Below are 19,228 nucleotides of genomic sequence, written 5' to 3' on the forward strand. Positions count from 1 at the left end.
AGAACTTTTTGTATTTACAAGGCTCTATGGTACAAGTTGTCGATAGGCAGTTTGTTTGGTAGTCCAAAATTAGCATTGAATACTTCCACACTGATTTGAATGCCAGACAAAATTTCTTCTTCTCTGCTCCTGTTTAGAAAAGCAATTCAGCCTCATTCAGCATTGGTGGAGAGAGGGGAAAAAAGTTAACATTTCTTTCTATAGATGTAAAATGATCTGCTGATTGATTCCAACATTTTTTATTGTGCTTTTATTTTAAATTTACAGCATCTGCAGTTTTTTTCCTTTTCATTTCAGTTTCATTATTGTGAATATTTTAGCTGCACCAGTCCTCCTCGTGGTCTCTCTGTTAGACAAATTTATATCTTGTTAGTGCTCATTATATGCACATTCATGCTGTGATATGTATGCAGGATGTGAAACATTAATGTTAACACAGGTTGCTTCAGAAACCTTTTGGTCGCACAATGATACCTGTTAATTTTCAATGCAAAACCTAACATTAATGAAGTTGGGCAAAATGTTTGGTTGTAGGGTGGATAAAGAAGTAAAGGATTTGAGAAAATTGGAGATGAAATTCCAGAGCTCAGTGGCTGGTCAACAGAAAGCATATCCAACTGTAAAATGACATTATTGCATACTCAAGTTCCTATATCTGTAATCAAGGAATGTAGAGTTCTCAGAAGATTTAGGAAATTGAGGAGATTGCATAGGCTGTGCTGGGAAGAGAATTTTAAAGTTGTGGCATTGTTTGATCAGAAGTTTTTGTAGGTAATTGAGTGTAGGGGTGATGGGTGAACAGGACTGCGGAGAGGCAATATGCAGGCATTGGAACTTTGGATGAACTGAAGTGTCTGGAAAGTGGAATCTGGCATGTAGAGTAGAAGTTCAATGAAATTGTCAAGTTTGGAGGCAAAAAAAAATCAGGGATTTTTATCAGCAGATGGGTTGAGATAGGGGTGCAGCTCAGAACAAATTCGGAAGTTGCAGGCTCGGCAAAAAAACAGGATATGTGTTCTGAAGCTTGGTTTGGGATCAAATACAATGCAGAGGTTGTATTCCAATATTTGGTAAGGGAAGATACTGTATTTGCTCATCGAATACTGGTGACCTGTGTGATAAATCAGATGCATGGTAGTAATGTTGATCTGGAACCTAATGCTATTTCTTCAGATGATATCACCAGATGATGCCTGACCTCCTAAGTATCCCCAGTGATTTTTTTTTTGTTTCTATCTAATTTTTATTCTGCAGCCTTTTTGCTATTGAATTGATTGTAATAAAAAAAAAGTGTCCAGTGATACAACAAAATACACTTCGTTAAAATGCACGCAGAATGTTTTAGCTATTTATAATTTGGGGTGGGTTGTCATGACAATATGATGCAGGCTGAACTGGTCCCTGGCTTTTGTGTGGTGTTAATTTAATGTTAGCACGTCTAGTTAAAAGTGCACTACCCCACTGATAACCGGAACTCTTAAGACTGATACAACCAATAAACCCTCCCAGCTTTTTCAGCAGCCACCCAAGACATTTTTGGTATCACCAATTGCAAGGGACTTGTGTACCATAAACCAAATATCCATTGCAGAAAAACTGTTTCTCAGACCCTTGCACTAGTGTTTCTCCCACCCCACCCCACCCCACCCTGTTTCTTTGCAGAGAAAAAAACTATTTTTATATATTGCTTCTTGGGCTGAAATGCTGCTTAAGTTGCTGCTTTTATGTTAATGAGCTAATTTCAGCTCTTTTTTTTTACTGTTTGCTGGAATGAATATGATTTTGACACTTGCTCAGGAGTTTCCACTGAAGAAATGTACTCATGAAGAATTTTCAAGTGTAATGTTATTTTGCAGGCAAGTGATATTCTGAAAAATAAAAGTCCTGGACTTGTGGAGCTGCTTCAGGCTCAGCAACAGATTTCTCTGTTCCAGCAGAGCCTTAAAGACCAGTGTGATCGTATGGAGACACTTGAGCAACGAGCGCACGATCTGGAGCTTCAACTAGAATATTCAGAGCAGGTGAGAAAATAGCAAAACTGTCCAGCATTTCCATCTTCTTGTATTTTCATGCTTCTGTTTTACACAATTCTGTCGTTTAGGTATTGAGATCCTGTCTAGCCATGTTCATTGATTAAACATACCTACTTTTCAGATACTAAGATGTTCTGATTTTTAAATGATACAAATAAAGCATTGGGGTTCATTTCTGGAATTTGGAAAACACCAGGAGTATACAGTACATTTTCTTGTTTCCATTTTGCAAGGGTTTTGATGAGATGCAAACAAATTAACCAGATGAGATTTGAATTGAGCAGTTCTAACTAAAAAGGGTGAATGTATTTCGTTCTTATTTTTAAGAAATGAAAGTTGAGAGGTAGCCTGATATTCTTTAAAAGTATGGTGAGGTAAAGAATTGAAGGTCTTTTAATTTGTGGAGGAATCCTTTTTTCTAAAAACAAAATAAGAGAAAGAACTTGAGAGAAACTTTGAATGAAATACAAAATACTGTGAATCATGGAAATCCTGAAATAAAAACAGGTGGCTGATGTGTCGATGGGGGAAGCACTTTGCAATCAAAGATCATAATCCTATCAGTTTTAAAACAGTAATAGAAAAAGATAGGACTGGTCCACAAATTTAAGCCCAAAATTGAGGCAAGGCTAACTTTGATGACATTAGACAGGAACTTGCAAAAGTCGATTGGGAGAGGGTGTCAGCAAGTAAAGGGGTGTCTGGCAGTTAGGAGGCTTTTGTCTGGTGTAGGCAGCTTGGGGCTGAGTGAATCCTTTGAGGAGTATAAGGGATGTAGCAGCACACGTAAGAGGGAAATCAGGAGGGCAAAAAGAGGACACAAGATAGCTTTGGCAGATAAAGGGGAATCCAAAGAGATTCCATAAGTATATTAAGAACAATAGAGAGAGAATAGATCCCCTAAAGGATCAATATGGTTGTTTACGTGTGGAGACACGGGAGATAGGTGAGGTATTAAATGAGTTTTTTTTCTGTACTTACTGTGGAGAAGGTCATGGAAGCCAGGGAATTCAGGGCAGAGAATAGTGATGTCTTGAAGTTCCACATTACAGAAGAGCAGGTGCTGGTAGTCTTAAAGAGCATACAGGTAGATAAATCCCCAGGGCCTGACCAAGTGTATCCTGGAAAGCCAGGCAAGAATTTGTTGGAACTCTGGCAGAGATATTTATGTTATAGTCAGCCATGGGTGAGATACCAGAAGAGTGGAAGGTGGCCACTGTTGTGCTTTTAGTTAAGAAGGGCAGCAGGGACAAGTCAGAGAATTGCAGGAGTTGAGCCTAAAACCACTATGGAAAAGTTACTGGGGGGAATTGTGAGGGATGGAATCTATTTCCATTTGGAAAGGCGAGGATAGTCAGCATAGCTTTGTATGTGCGAAATTGTGTCTTACAAATTTGATTGAGTCTTTTGAAGAGGTGACTAAGAGAATTGACAAGGGCAGGACGGTAGATGTTGTCCCTATGAACTTTAGCAAGGTTTTTGACAAAGTGCTGCCTGGTAGATTGGTTTAGAAGGTGAGATCCTATGGGATCTCGGATGAGCTAGCCAATTGGATACAGAATTGTCTTGGAAGGAATCGGAGGGTGGAGGGTTGTTTTTCCAGGTTGGAGGCCTGTGGCCAGGGGTTGTGCCACAGGGATGGGTGCTGGGTACCCTGTTTGTCATGTTTATTAAAGATTTGGATGAAAATGTAGTTGGTATGATTAGCAAGTTTGTGGATAGCACCAAAATTGATGGTGCAGTGGACATTGAAGGAGGTTGTGTAAGGGTACAACAGGATCTAGATTAACTGGGAAAGTGGGCAGAGGAATGGCAGATTGAAGTTAATTCTGACATTTTTGGGAAGTTAAACCAGGCTGGGAAATGCACAGTAAATGACAGGGCCTTGGGGAATGTTGTAGAATGGAGAGACATAAGAGTACAAGTACAAAAAGTCCTGAAAGTCGTGATGCAGATAGACAAGGTGGTGAAGAAGGCTTATGGCACAATTGCCTTCATTGGCCAGGGCATTAAGTACAAGAGTTGGCATGCCATGTTACAGCTGTACAAAACTTTGGTGAGACGGCATCTGGAATATTGTCTGAAGTTCTGGTCACCATACTATAGGAAGAATGTGATTAAGATAGAGAGGGTGAAGACCAGAGGGCTGAAATTACAAGGGGAGATTGGATATGCTGGGACTGTTTTCCCTGGAGTGAAGGTGGCTTGGGCGTGTCATTATAGAGGTATATAAAATCATATAGGGTATAGATAAGGTGGATGGTCACAGTCTTTTTCCCAGGGTAGGAAAGTCTAAAACTAGAGGGTATACTTTAAGGTGAGAGGGGAAGGATTTTAAAGGGAACCTGAGGCACAAGTTTTTCCCACACAGAGGGTGGTGAGTTTATGGAATGAGCTGCCAGGGGAAGTGGTTGAGGCAGGTACATTCAGAATATTTAAAAGATAATTGGACAGGTTCTTGGATAGGAAAGGTTTAGAGGGATTAGGGGCAATGCAGGCAAATGGGATTTGTTCAGGAAGGCAGTTTAGTCAGCATGGATGAGTTGGGCTGAAGGGTCTGTTTCCATGCTGTGTTACTTTGATTTTCTGACTCAGATTGGCAGTAATGTTTCATAGTTAATGGTCATCCTGTGTTTCTAAAGTAGCTGGAAACTAAGATTTTAATGGGAAATGAACATGGGGTATTATGCTTTTAATGCCATTTTCTAAGGTTCTATATTTTGTTTCTTTTTAAGAATGCAAAAGACAAAGAGAACTGTCTTATTCAGATAGTTGAGCAGCAGAAAATTACTGAAAATACTGTGCAACAATTAAATCAATGGATAGAAGAGAAAGAGGAAGCCATCAAGGAGTTAAAGGAAAAGCTGAACAATAAGGAGAGCACCATATCACAGTTGCACCACTCACTGACAATCTGGCATCAAGAAGTTGCTGAATTAAATAATGTTGAATCTGCTAATAAACAGAGGCAACACCAGTCTCCAGAGGAAATTGGACTGCAAATAGACAATGTAGAAGTCATGCAAAAACAACTTGGTCAAAAAGATACTCTGTGGTATGTGGAGCAACTGAGGGTTGATCTGGAGGCAATGCAGAGACAGGAAATAGCCCAGTTAAAACAGGAGCTGTGTGAACAAACAAAGCAAGAAATTGATGAACTAAATATTAAACATAAAGCTGAGCTTGACTTGTTACAAAGTCAGATTCAAAGCCATACTGATAGTGATCAAATAAAAAATTTAAACAAATTGATCACTGGCCTCACTGAGAAGCTACAAGAGTCCTGTCTTGAGAAAGAAGGGCTCCAACGAAAATTAGAAAATATGATGGGTTCCCCACTGGGGAAATCTGAAATTTGTGAGAAAGACAGACATTTGATGCAAGATCTGGAAGAACAGATTAATATGTATAAATCTGAAAAAGAACATTTGAATGCCTGCTTGGCTCAAGAAAAGGAAGTGAATAGGGAGCTGCGAATCCAACATGAACATGAAATCACAAATTATCGTATCAAATTAGAAATGATGGAGAGGGAGAAGGATGAAGTGCTAAGTAGGCTGGCTGAATCTCAGGAAGTAGAACTTGAGCAGCTTAAAACCAAACTGCTGTTTAGTCATGAAGCAGAATTGACCAAACTTCGGGAAGATCTAGAAATGCAGTATACTCTAGAGACAGAAGCACTTAGAAAGGAAATGGAAGATCTAAAAACAAGTTTACATTGCGAATTGCACAGAAATGATATATCTGAAAATTTGGAAGCAATGGACCAAGAGAAGTTCCTTTTGACGGAGAAATGTACAGAATTAACAAAAGAGCTGCAACAAAGAGGTTTGGAACTGGAGAAGATGCATATGGAAGCTAAAATGTCAGCTGGCCAAACACGGGAAGCTGAACAGAAATGGAAATCTGTTTTGGAAGAACTATCAAGTCTGCGTTTAGAATTTGAAAAGGAAAGTGCAGAACGATTACGATATGAAGAACAATTGAAGGGCATGGTTCATGAAAGTGAAAGAAGTGACTTGGAGAGGCAGCCTGTGATAATTGTAGAGGAAAAAGTGAGAAAAGAGAAAGAAAGTGACTTAGAAATGTTAAAAGAGATGGTGAAAGATTTGAAGCAGGAGAATCAGTTGTTACTGGCCCAGCTAAGAGAACAGGAGCAGCTAGTCAAAGAAGTTCAAGAGCAAAAACTAGCTGCAGATTCGGTGACCAGTGAGGTACAGGCCTTGTTTGGTCGTCAACTCGCTGCATTGCAGAACCAAAGGGATCAGCTGCAGAATCAACTTGATGCCCAAAAAACTAAGAGTCAAACCATGTCTGAACTCCTGGGGCAGAAAACCATGCAGGAGGACTCTCTGTGCAGAGAGCTTGAGGAAATTGAGGCAAAATTGAAGGAAAGAGAAGAACATGTGAAGCAACTAACTGATGAGAAAATGAAGCTTGAAAGTAAGGTGTCGTCAAATGCAACTGATTTCTTAAGGATTGAAAAAGTACTTGGTCAAATCAAAGCTGAAAACGATTGTTTGAAGAAAGAGAAAGGAGATTTGCTTGACAAATTTCAAGATCTAGAGCAGAAAAAGCATTCTGAGGTTCAAGCTGTGGATAATGATTTGAAAGGAAAGGTTGTTGAACTGCAAAAGTTAAAGGCAGTCATAGAAGAACAAGAGATGCTACATCTTCAGAAAACATCTGCACTGAAATTGGAGATCAGCAATCAAAATAAAGCTCTACACGAGCTAGAACAAAGCCATAATGAAAAGGTGCACTCTCTCCTGCGGCAACAGGAAGAGAGGCTAATGAGTGCTGTGGAAGAGGCTCGTAAGGAAGTGACTGTCCAATATGAAGAAGAATTAAGTAAAGTGGAAGAGCTATACCTGTCCGATATTATGAATTTGAAAACAGAACATCAGAAAGAGGTATTTCTGGTTATCGTTAAACACTTGAACAAACCTTATAATTGTTTGGGGGTAGTTAATCTAAAGTGGGATATTTTTAGGGTTGAGCTATTACCATCTTATAGCATTTTGTTTCTGAGTAACCCTGAATGTTGTTTTGACTTGAATCTAGAAACTATTTCAAAAAAAAGGCACATTTCCATTTTGTATGTTTTCATCGTCTGGAAACCCAGTCAGTTGTCATTTTGTTTCAGCAGGCCTGCTAGGTGGTTTTAGGATTTTGTAGCTTGAGTTAAATTTTCTTTTTTCTGGCAAGCCTGAAATCTGGAAGTAGTTCCTCGGATCAACCCAAGGACAGTGCCAAGAGTGCAGCACATGTTCACCACAATGATTTTGGGGACAACAGCTTTAGAGTCTTGGAGAGAGAGAGCACAGAAACAGGCTGTGCCGACTCATTTGTTGAATGAGGAGAGGTTAAGTAGACTGGGCTATACTCTCAACTTTAGAGGAATGAGACATGATCTCATTGAAATGTTTGGGGTTTGACAGAGTTAGTGTCTGGAACCATGAGCTGTAAAATAAGGGGACAGACCTTCAGGATGCTGAAGAGAACAGTTTTCTTCACCAGAGAGTAGTGAATCTTTGGAATTTGCTACTGAAGAACTGTGGAGGGTCAGTCATTAAGAATATTCAGGGCTAAGATCAATATCTGTTTGGATATTAAGAGAATTGAGGGATTTAGGGTTAGTGCTGGACAGTAATGCTGAGGTAGAATATCAGTTATGGTCTAATTGAATAGCAAATCGTGCAAGAGGGATAGAATGGCTTACTTTTTTTATGTTCTTATAACCTTGGATTATCACCTTGGCATGGTCTGCGGCTACGTTGCACCGTTGATTGTCATCGGTATTGGTTTAATTTTGTCACACATACTGAGATACAGTGAAAAGCTTTTGTTTGCATTCCATCCAGGCAGATCATTGCAGTACATCGAAGTAGTTAAAGAAAAATGCAGAATATAGTGTTGCAGCTACAGAAAAGTGTAGTGCAGGTAGACAATACAAAGGGCAAGGGCCACAATGAGGTAGATTGTTCATGAGCCACGAAGAGTGATCTGTTCAAGAGTCTGATAACAGTGGGATAGAAGCTGTCCTTGAGCCTGGTGATACATGCACTCAAGCTCTTGTATCTTCTTTACGACAGGAGAGGTTTTTGTTTTGGTTTCCATACCCAGTCCACTCGTATATCAGGTTGCTGCTGCTGAATTTCTTTGGCGTTGGCCACCAACCATAGGATGTGCTGAAGAGCTCGGTCTACTGAGACATCACTGATTTTTGGATCTTATTGCTGTTTAGGGGGATTGAGGACTCTATTGTACAAATTGGCATTCTCCTGTTATCAAATAACCCATTGTTTGTTTTGAATCTTCATATCTCCTTGTGTCCTTCACCTAGGTTTTTATTTTAATTTAGGCATTGCCAGGCCTAATTGCAGAAAAATTGTAAACTGAAAGGATACAGTTAATAATTTAATCTCAATTTCTAGGTGCTTTCATGTTACTGAATCCCGGAAAGAATATTATTGTCCTCAGTTATTCAAAAGGAGCAATTAAAATTATTGCAGGAAGGAGGAATTTAAGCCAGTTGACAATGTATTTTTTTTTCTCACAGGAGGGGGTTGGACAGGAGTAATCAGGCTCTTTCTGTGCTTTCTTTCCTGATGTTTACGGGTCCATGAATGGGTGGTAAATGTGACATTGTTTACCTGCTGCTCAAAGGTGGCCTTAATATTAAATCCTAATGCTACCAGTACACAGAATTGTCTTTACAGTATATTGGAAGGAAATGGAAAGTTTTGTGATTAGTGGCGAGGATGCAGAGTGGTATTTATGGAAAATGCTTTTGTGCTTTCCTTCAACTTTGTTTTCTTTTCAGTTAGATGAGTTGAATGCAGAAATGAAAAAAAAAGTGCTTGACTTGCAACAAAAACAGGAAGGTGAAAGGAGAAAACAAATTGGGTTAATTAAACAAGTAAGTATACATGCAGGCTTCTGTTTGGTGCTGCTTTAAACACTTCATTGGAGGTGGTTGTATTATTAAAATGTATGTTCTGAAGAGACCTTGGTGAAGTACACTGTTGTCACAAGTGGAAGTTGAGACTTTTTTTAAATAGAGGTTTCTTACAATTTGATATTCTCACCAGTTGCAGTTTAATTGTTATTTCTGAAAGTTGATCATAGCATCAGTTGCTGAAACCAGGTATCTGATTTAACCATTGAAGATTTGAGGCACCTTGTCTGGGTGTAGAGCATGGTTCTGTCATAATTAAATACAATAATATAGTATTGGAAATTATTTGTGTCAGTAGCTATTGTAGATGTTTAAGTAACATGAGACAAATTAATTGCCTGTTTTAGCGGTTGCTACCACGAAATAAAACAAGATGCTAGTCGAAGGATTGTCAAACAAGGACTGGTTTATTTTCCCGCCTTGCGTGGGCCTTTTAAGGGAGACTGTTCCCGCCCAATGCGACCAGCAATGACGTAAGTACTACGTCATCAAGTCTTTCCCGCGCACGGATTCTCCCCCATTGCTTGGGAAAGACTAGGCCCGCCACCATCTTGGGTCTTGTTGCTCCGACGCTGCGCGACCCGACTGCCGAGCTGGTTCGCCTGACCGGACGGTGAGTCGCTACACAACCCCGCCCACCCCCCCCCCCCAGAACTGGCGATACAGTCCCCAAGGTCCGTGGGCTGTGCCAGCCACCGCTTAGGGGGCCGGTCTCTGCGTCGCGGCATGGAAACCTCAACGGGTTGTTGCAGATCTAAATGGGCCGGTTTGAGGCGGTCTGTCGTGAAAACCTGTTCCCTGCCTCCAACGTCCAAAATAAAGGTGGATCCATTATTCCTTATGACTCGGAACGATCCCTCATATGGTCGTTGCAATGGCGCCCGAGGTGTGCCCCTGCGAACAAAAACAAACTTAGTCTCGTAGTTCTTTGGGCTGGCAGGATGGGGCTTGACCGTGCCGTGAGGTGGGAATCGGGGCCAAGTTGCCAAGCTTCTCGCGCAGTCTTTGTAGGACTGCTGGGGGTTGTTCCCCTTGGTCTCGAAGGGCAGGTATGAAATCCCCTGGGACAACTAGGGGCACCCCGTACACAAGCTCAGCTGACGAAGCGCGAAGGTCTTCTTTGGGGGCAGTGTGTATGCCGAGCAGGACCCAAGGCAGCTCGTCGACCCAGTTAGGACTCTTCAGGCGGGCCATCAAGGCTGATTTCAGATGGCGGTGAAAACGTTCCACCAACCCGTTTGACTGAGGATGGTAGGCCGTGGTGGTATGCAGCTGCGTCCCTAGCAGGTTTGCTAATGCAGCCCAGAGACTGGAAGTGAATTGGGTGTCTCTGTCTGAAGTGATGTGGGCCGGAACACCATAACGTGAGACCCAAGTTGTGAGCAGCGCCCAGGCGCAGGAATCAGTTGTGATGTCAGTCAGGGGGGTTGCCTCTGGCCACCTCGTGAACCGGTCCACGATGGTAAGGAGGTACCGGGCTCCTCTTGAAACTGGCAGAGGACCAACGAGGTCGACATGGATGTGGTCAAACCTCCTACGGGTAGGCTCGAACTGCTGTGGCGGGACTTTGGTGTGTCGTTGGATTTTCGATGTCTGGCAGTGCGGACAAGTCCTGGCCCACTCACTGACCTGTTTGCGCAGGTCATGCCAGACAAACTTGCTGGCGACCAGTCGGACAGTTGATCTGATGGACGGGTGCGCCAACCTATGTACTGAGTCGAAAACGCGTCTCCGCCAGGCTGCAGGGACTATAGGGTGGGGCTGACCTGTTGCAATGTCGCAAAGTAGGGTCTGCTGACCTGGACCAACCAAGAAACCTCGGAGCTGCAGGCCCGAGACTGCGGTTCTGTAGCTGGGTAGCTTGTCGTCGGCTTGCTGTGCGTCAGCTAGGGTGTGTAGTCGACACCTAAGGATAGGTTGTGGATGGTCGGTCTGGAAAGTGCATCAGCAACGACATTATCCTTTCTGGAGACATGTTGGATGTCTGTTGTGAATTCGGAAATGTAGGATAAATGTCTCTGCTGACGAGCTGACCAGGGATCGGGGACTTTGGAGAAGGCAAAGGACAGAGGCTTATGATCGGTGAAAGCGGTGAAAGGCCTGCCTTCTAGAAAGTATCGGAAATGCCGGACTGCCAGATACAGCGCCAGAAGTTCCCGATCAAAAGCGCTGTATTTCAGTTCGGGTGGTCTAAGGTGCTTGCTGAAAAATGCCAAGGGTTGCCAGCGGCCTTCGATTAGCTGTTCCAGTACCCCACCCACCGTGGTGTTGGACGCGTCCACTGTGAGGGCGGTTGGGACGTCGTGGTGTCAGCCAGGGCGTCTTTGGCCTTAACGAAGGCAGCCGCAGCCTCGTCAGTCCAGGTGATGTCCTTGCCCTTACCAGCCATCAGTGAGAACAGAGGGCGCATGATACAGGCTGCTGCAGGGATGAACCAATGGTAAAAGTTGACCATCCCAAGGAATTCCTGTAGGCCTTTGACCGTGTCGGGGCGGGCAAAATGGCGGATAGCGTCTACCTTGGTGGGTAGGGGTGTTGCCCCGTCACTGGTGATTTTGTGGCCGAGGAAATCGATAAGAGTCAAGTCCGAATTGGCACTTGGACGGGTTAATCGTGAGGCCGAAATCGCGGAGACGGGAATACAGCTGGCGGAGGTGGGAAAGGTGTTCTTGGCGGTTACGGCTGGCGATCAGTATGTCATCTAAGTAAATAAACACGAAGTCCAGGTCTCGGCCTACTGTGTCCATCAGCCGCTGGAAGGTCTGCGCGGCGTTCTTAAGGCCGAACGGCATTCGAACAGGCCGAATGGGGCGATAATCGCAGTTTTGGGGACGTCATCCGGATGGACCGGGATTTGGTGGTATCCCTGAACGAGGTCCACTTTGGAAAAGATGCGCGCCCCATGTAAGTTCGCTGCGAAGTCCTGGATGTGAGGGATGGGATAGCGGTCCGGGGTGGTGGCGTCATTCAGCCTGCGGTAGTCGCCGCAGGGCCTCCACCCTCCGGTGGCTTTGGGGACTATGTGCAGGGGGGAGGCCCAGGGGCTGTCTGACCTGCGAACAATCCCCAGCTCCTCCATGTGACGGAACTCTTCCTTTGCCAGGCAGAGCTTGTCTGGAGGTAATCGTTGTGCTCGGGCATGAAAGGGTGGCCCTGTAGTAATGATGTGGTGTCGTACCCCGTGTTTGGGCCTAAAATTTGTAAACGAAGGTGCCAAAATTGATGGGAATTCGGCTAGGAGCTTGGTGAACTCGTCGCCAGAAAGGGAAATGGAGTCCAGGCGTGGGGTTGGTAGGCTGATTTTTCCCAGGGGATAGGTCTGGAAAGTGCTAGAGTGGACTAACCACTTCCCTCGCACGTCGACTAACAGGTTGTGGGCCCGAAGGGAATCGGCTCCTAGGAGTGGTCGGGCGACGGTGGCAAGGGTAAAGGTCCAGGTAAAACGGCTGCCGCCGAATTGTAATTGAAGTGTACGGGTGCCGAAAGACCGTATCGTTGTACCGTTGGCGGCATTGAGTACAGGACCTGGTGGCCTGTTACGAGTGTCGTGGCCAGTCGGGGGCAAAATACTGACCTCCGCTCCAGTATCAACGAGGAAACGCTGTCCAGATTTCTTGTCCTGAACGAATAGGAGGCTCTGTCGGAGCCCAGCCGCCGTAGCCATCAGTGGCGGCTGGCCCTGGCGTTTCCCTGAAACTTGCAGGGTGGGCGGCATCGGGCCTCCGCACCCCATCTCTGATGGTAGAAACACAGCTGGTCACCCGTGTCATCGTCTGTGTTCCTGGGGTGTGGCTGCTCGGTTGCTGGGACTGGGCGAGGTGGGCTTTGGGCTCGCGGCCTGGTGATTTGGCCGACGGACAAACTGCTCTCGCGTTTGGCCTTCCACAGGACATCTGCCCGGGCGGCTACCTCACGGGGGTTGCTGAAGTCGGTGTCAGCTAACAACAGGTGGATGTCATCGGGGAGCTGTTCGAGGAAGGCCTGTTCGAACATCAGGCATGGCTTGTGTCCCTCGGCGGACTCAGCATTCATTAGGGCGGATGGGGATCTGTCCCCCAGGCCGTCCAGATGAATAAGGGGGGCGGCGTGCTCACGGCAGGAGAGGCCGAAGGTCCGAATCAAAAGGTCTTTGAAAGCCGAGTACTTATCTTCCTCCGGAGGCGACTGGATGAAGTCTCCGACCTGGGCGGCTGTCTCTTGGTCCAGAGAGCTAACCACATGGTAGTACTTCGTGGAGTCGGAGGTGATCTGCCGAAGGTGGAATTGCACTTCGGCCTGGTCAAACCAGAGGCTGGGCCGAAGTGTCCAAAAGGCGGGCAGCTTGAGGGCCACTGCGTTGGCTGCTGCCTTGTCGTCCATTGCGCGGGTCCAAAATCCGTTTGGACCGTCGGGGTCACCAATGTAGCGGTTGCTACTGCGAAATAAAACAAGACGCTAGTCGAAGGATTGTCAAACAAGGACTTTTCCCGCCTTGCGCAGGCCTTTTAAGGGAGACTGTTCCCGCCCAATGGAACCGGTAATGATGTAAGTACTATGTCATCAAGTCTTTCCTGCGCGCGGGTTCTCCCCGTCGCTCGGGAAAGACGAGGCCCGCCACCATCTTGGGCCTCGTCGCTCCTACGCCGCGCGACCTGACTGCCGAGCCGGTTCGCCTGACCGGACGGTGAGTGGCTACACTGTATTATTTTCTGTGAGGTGTAAGCAAGAATTCTGAACATTAGGAGGGATGACGTAAGTAGTATCTGGAATGCATTGGGAGTAGTGGAGGCAGATTCAAATATAGCTTTCAAAAAGGAGCTGGAGAGAGGGCAGGAGGGTAAACTAGCTGGCCGGCAGGGACTCGACAGGCTAATTGGCCACCTTCAGTGCAGTGACCACTCTGAATAGACAAGGAAAAAGGCAAGTTCAAGTTGGCTGCTTCGGTGGAAAATAAATCTGCCCAGCTACTCTTGCTGCTATTCTGTTAATCTCATGGGCCCATAGAACTGAGGTCAAAGTTAGGGGCACCTAGGCATTCATGCTTGCAGTACTAGAGCGAAGGAACACAATATTAACATACAAATTAGGAGCGGAAATAAGCCACTTGGTTTCACTAGCCTGATCTGATTGTAACTTCATCTCTGCATTCCCAGTTTACTGTCGTAATCTTGCCACTTTGCTTATCTATAAAATATCCAAAGACACTATTTCCACCACCCTTTTGAGGAATAAACTCCAAAGACTGATGGGCCTCAGAGAGAAAAATCACCTTATTGGTCTTTTAAGGGTGATCTCACTAGTAACCTACACAACTGAAATATAATTCCCCAAGGAGTTAGTAGTAACATTGTTAGCTTTCCTATTTACCTACATACTAGCTTTTGAGAATCATGCACAAGGTACCCAGATCTCTCTGTACCTCTGAGCTATGTTATTTCTCATCCTTTTAGATAATTTTCCTGCCAAGATGGACAATTTTACAATTTCCCACATCATGCTCAAATTGCCAGAACTGGACTATAACTGTTTCCCTTTGTACCCTCATGTCTTCTTCACAGTTACCTTCACCTACCTTGGCAATCATAGAAAACTTGAACTCAAGATCTAGTGCCGTTAACTTGTACCAGAGGAAACTTCTTGTGCAGTTGCAGTTGAGGAAAACCAGTTTACTGCAGGCTGGAGACAAGTAATGAGCCTGTATTTATATCCCCAGTCTATCCCCAAGAGCTTCTGAACTAATTAATTATTTTTGTGGTGTGATCACTTGTTTATTGACATGCCTACCATGTTTGAAACTCTCAAAAGCAAAGAGATGTTGACCCAGTTTTATCTATTTGGTCCCGGGAAATGTCAACCAGTGCTTCAGAAAATTATCTCTGCAGTTGATTTTTGTGGCTGAAAACAATAAGCAATCTTGGGAGCATTTACTTATAAGCAATTGTTACCATTACTTGTAGGTTCATGAACGGGAACATGATCGAGAGATGAGTACACTAATTAATAAGCATAAGGAAGAAGTAGAGCAGCAGCGAGCAAAATTGACTCAAGAACAACAAGCTCTGTTTGATGATATCCGGATTCGTATGGACACGGCACATGAAGCAGAGTTGTGCCAAGCTCGGCTTCAGATGCAGGTTAGTTATCATTGGTGAAAGATGGAAGTGGCTGATACTATACCTTATTTTATGTTATTTGGGCTGTGAGCGCTGGCCAGATTTGTTTGCCATACACTATTCCCCAAGGAGGTAGTGACTTATTTTATGTTATTTGGGCTGTGAGCGCTGGCCAGATTTGTTTGCCATACACTATTCCCCAAGGAGGTAGTGATGGAGCTGCTGTAGCAGTTGTGCATCTAGTAATTTCAGTAGTATTCAGGATTCCAGGACGTTGAAACGACATGAAAGAAAGATGCCAAATTAATGTGTACTCTGGAACCTGAAGATGATTCTGTAGTTAAGTCCTTCACTTAATAGCAAGAGTTCATCAGGGATTGTTGGTACTTTATACAAAGTAATTTGGCACTTAAATTTGAGAAATTCTTTATCTGCACATAATTTTATAACTAACCATGGCAATTTTTGTCTTTTAAAAAAACTTGTGATGCAAACATTGTTTTATGCAGAAAACAATTGACATAGAAAAATCAACATGAGAATTTAGTAATGTCTCTGGTTCACATGCAGATTTTAATGCTTTAATGAAAAACCAAACACTGAATTTCCAAAATCCACTGCCTTTTGGAAATCTGATATCTATCTCAACCAATATTTTTGTTTTAATCATGGCTGTCTTGGACTTATTGAGAAGATTCTTTGAATAACTTAATGCTGTGGTATTGTAATTTAAGTTGTGGGGTAACATGGTTTCATCTTGTAACCAATTAGGCTGTTTTAGAAACAGCCCACAGTTTTGGAGCTCTGACAGAGAATGATGAAACCAAGTTTTATCATTTTCATATCCTCTGACTACAGGCACTATTCTGACATATTGGAAATTCAATAATTGGTATCGTTTTGTTTCTTTAAAAAAAGCAGAATGGATAAACAATGACTGCATGCTAGTCAACTTAACATATTCGTTGGCAAATTATTGGAAAGACATTGGTGGCAGGATATATCTGTATTCATAGAGACCCAGGTTAGTCAAGGGCAGTGAGCAAAGAGTTGTTAGGGGAAGCAGAGTTTGTTTTTGAGGATGTAACGTGGATTGATGATGCTAGTACATTTACGAATGTGAATTTTAGTGAGGCATTTGTCAAAAACTCCCACAGCAGAATGATTGGGAAAATACAAACCCATGGGATCCAAGAATAATTTGCTAACTGCATTAAAAATTGGTTCAGTGGGTGAAGACAAAGAGTTTAAGTGACTGAAAGCTCTGTGCTGTTGGGTTCTTTTCTTTATTGCTATATTTTAATGATCTGAAGTTGATGTGAGTGGCAAATAAAATTCAGTCTGGAGAAGTGGAAGATAATGCATTTAGAGAAGGGGAAAAGAAAAGCAAGCAAATTCATGATTAAGATTCTGTTAAGTGTGGAGGAATCGGAGCACATAATCGATGGATCTCTAGAAGTAGCAGCACAGATAAATGAGGTGGTTAAGACAACATGCAGGATTCTTGCCTTTATTGTTCAAGGCGTTGAAGATTGAGACCGTAGATGATGCTGGAACCGTGTAAAACACTCAGCATACAGTGCTAGTCACCACAGAGCAGTTAAGACGTGATGGGACTGGAGACGGTACAAGAACTTTGGTTATGTGGAAATTCTCGCTATGTTGGCTTTTTCTTCTGTAGGAGGAGAAAAGGAGATCAGGCTGAGATTTAATTGTGTATAAAATTGAGACGGATGGACAAGGCGAATGGAAGGACCTATTCCTTTTACAGAAAGGCCAATAACTAGTGGACAAAAATTTAAATTAATTGGTTTAAAGATTAGGCAGTGTAGGGTGGAAAAAAAGTGGGTGATTTTGGGAGGGGGGGAGGAGGAGCCAGTTGGCTGTTGAGCACACATCAGAAAAAGAAGGCGGCAGAAATTGTCATCACATTTAGAAAATGTGGATGAACTCTTGAATTCTATATTAAAATGGTTATAGACCAAGCACTGGCAAGTGGAAGTACCCTAAATGACTATTTTTGACCATCACGGACAGCTCCCATGCTGTAGTTTTCCTGATTTCTACAAATCAAGATTCCTTAGCAAGCACAAAGAGGGGCAAGGCTAGCGGGAATATCAAAATGCCATCACCTCAAAATTGAACCTACTGACTGAGAAATCAATTACTGTTCACCTGGGCTAAAATTTATCCATCAGCTTTGTGTGTAACTTCACGAGATAGCCAGTAGTGTTTCAAAAAGAAAGTTTACTTCCTAGAGGGCAGTTAGCAGTGGACAATGAATACTGACCTTGTCAATGATGTCCACATCCTGGAAATGAATATCATATTTTAACTGTTTCTCATCCTTTGCTTCAACCTGATGTAATATCAGTACCAATTTTGACTCCAGCACAGAAATGTACATTGTTGAAGGTGGCTCGGCAAGAACGTTTCCTTGAAGAAATTGTTTGGCCTTATTCTGGGTTTGCCTCTCACAGCTTTCAATTATTTTGTTCTCAGTATAAATTTTAGCCACTGGAAGATTTTGCTCTTACATTTTGCTTGTTAATGTCAAAAAAGATGTATTAGATATCTTAGCGAGCTTAAAGCTGGGTAAATCCCATGGGCTGATGAGATGGCCACAGATGAGGTGCCAGATAACTGGACGACAGAGAATATAGTACCTTTTATTCAAGAAGGGCAACTGGGATCAGCCAGATATTTACAAGCCAGTGAGTCTAACATCGATGGTAGGGAAGTTATTGGAAAAAATTCCAAGAGGGAGGATTTTTCTACACTTGGAAAAATGGGGATTAATCAAAGATAGTCAGCATGGCTTTGTCAGGGGGAGAACCTGTTTGACCAATATGATTGAATATTTCATAATGGTAACAAAATGTATCGATGAGGTCAGTGTGGTTGATGTATCCTGCATGGGCTTCAGTAAGGCCTCTGACAAGGTCCCACATGGAAAACTGATCCAGAAAGATTTGAACTCATGGGATCTGAGGTAGGTTGGCAAATTGCTTCTCCACCTCTTGTTACAAACCTAATTTTAGAACCAATGGTTGGAGGTTGTTTTTGTGATTGGAAGCCAGTGACCAGTGGTGATATCAGTGACTGGTGCTGGGACCCTTGCTGTTTGTTATATAGATTAATGATTTGGATGCAAATGTAGGAAATATGATTAATAAGTTGGTGGATGTCACAAAAAGTGTTGGTGTTGTGGAGAAAGATGGTGTTAGGCTGCAGGATGATATTGATCAGTTGGTAAGTTAGGGAGATAATGGCAGATGGAATTTAATTCTTTGTAAGGTGATGCACTTTGGGAGAACTAAATAAAATAGTAGGATATGTACAATGAAGAGTGTGAACTGAGAGAATATTGAGGAATGGAAAGACCTTGGTGTACAAATCCAAGCATCCCATAAGGTGGCAGTATAGGTAAACAAGGTGTGAAGAAATCATAGAACAGTGCAGCACTGGGCAGGTGATTTGGCTCAGGATGTTGTGCTGATCTCCATGCTGATTTCTACTAAATGTTTTCAACTAAAGCCCACCCGCACCTTGTTGAGTCTTTCCTTGTAGCTCATATCCTCTAATCCAGGCAACAGCCTGGAATACCTCTTCTGCACAGTTTCCAAAGACGCCACATCCTTCCAATAATAGGGCAACCAGAACTGTACACAATACTCCAAGTGCAGTCTTACTAAAATTTTATACAGTGTAATATCAGTACCAATCATTACCAGGTAATGAACTGGGTCAGGTGACAGATCTCTGTGGGTGAGCATTTGGGGGACAGTGACCACCGCTCCCTAACCTTTAGCATTGTCATGGACAAGGATGGGAGCAAAGAGGACAGGAAGATATTTAATTGGGGAAAGGCAAATTGAGGCGAAAAGGCTAGAACTTGAGAGTGTGAATTGGGATGACAGTTTTGAAGGGAAATGTACGATGTTATTCAGGGATCTCTTGCAGGATGTTAGGGATAAATTTGTCTCGTTGAGGCAGAGAAAGAATGGCAGGGTGAAGGAACCATGGGTGACAAGAGGTGGAACATCTAGTTAGGAGGAAGAAGGCAGCATACATAAGGTTTAGGCAGCAAGGATCAGATGGGTCTCTGAGGAATTTAGGGTAGCAAGGAAGGAACCTAAGAA

At 43.4% G+C, this 19,228-nt stretch overlaps 1 protein-coding gene across 1 annotated transcript in view; it reads left to right on the top strand.

The window, feature by feature from the left end:
- pcnt (pericentrin) overlaps positions 1-19,228 on the top strand; it is a 203,315-nt gene that overhangs the window by 24,000 nt on the left and 160,087 nt on the right. The window contains exons 6-9 of the mRNA XM_052012027.1: positions 1,857-2,021; positions 4,769-6,946; positions 8,860-8,955; positions 14,931-15,107. Coding sequence (XP_051867987.1) covers positions 1,857-2,021; positions 4,769-6,946; positions 8,860-8,955; positions 14,931-15,107 — 2,616 coding nt within the window. The remainder of the gene's footprint in view (positions 1-1,856; positions 2,022-4,768; positions 6,947-8,859; positions 8,956-14,930; positions 15,108-19,228) is intronic.

The sequence above is a fragment of the Pristis pectinata genome, chromosome 1, assembly GCF_009764475.1.
Source record: "Pristis pectinata isolate sPriPec2 chromosome 1, sPriPec2.1.pri, whole genome shotgun sequence".
NCBI classification, from domain to species: Eukaryota; Metazoa; Chordata; class Chondrichthyes; order Rhinopristiformes; family Pristidae; genus Pristis; species Pristis pectinata.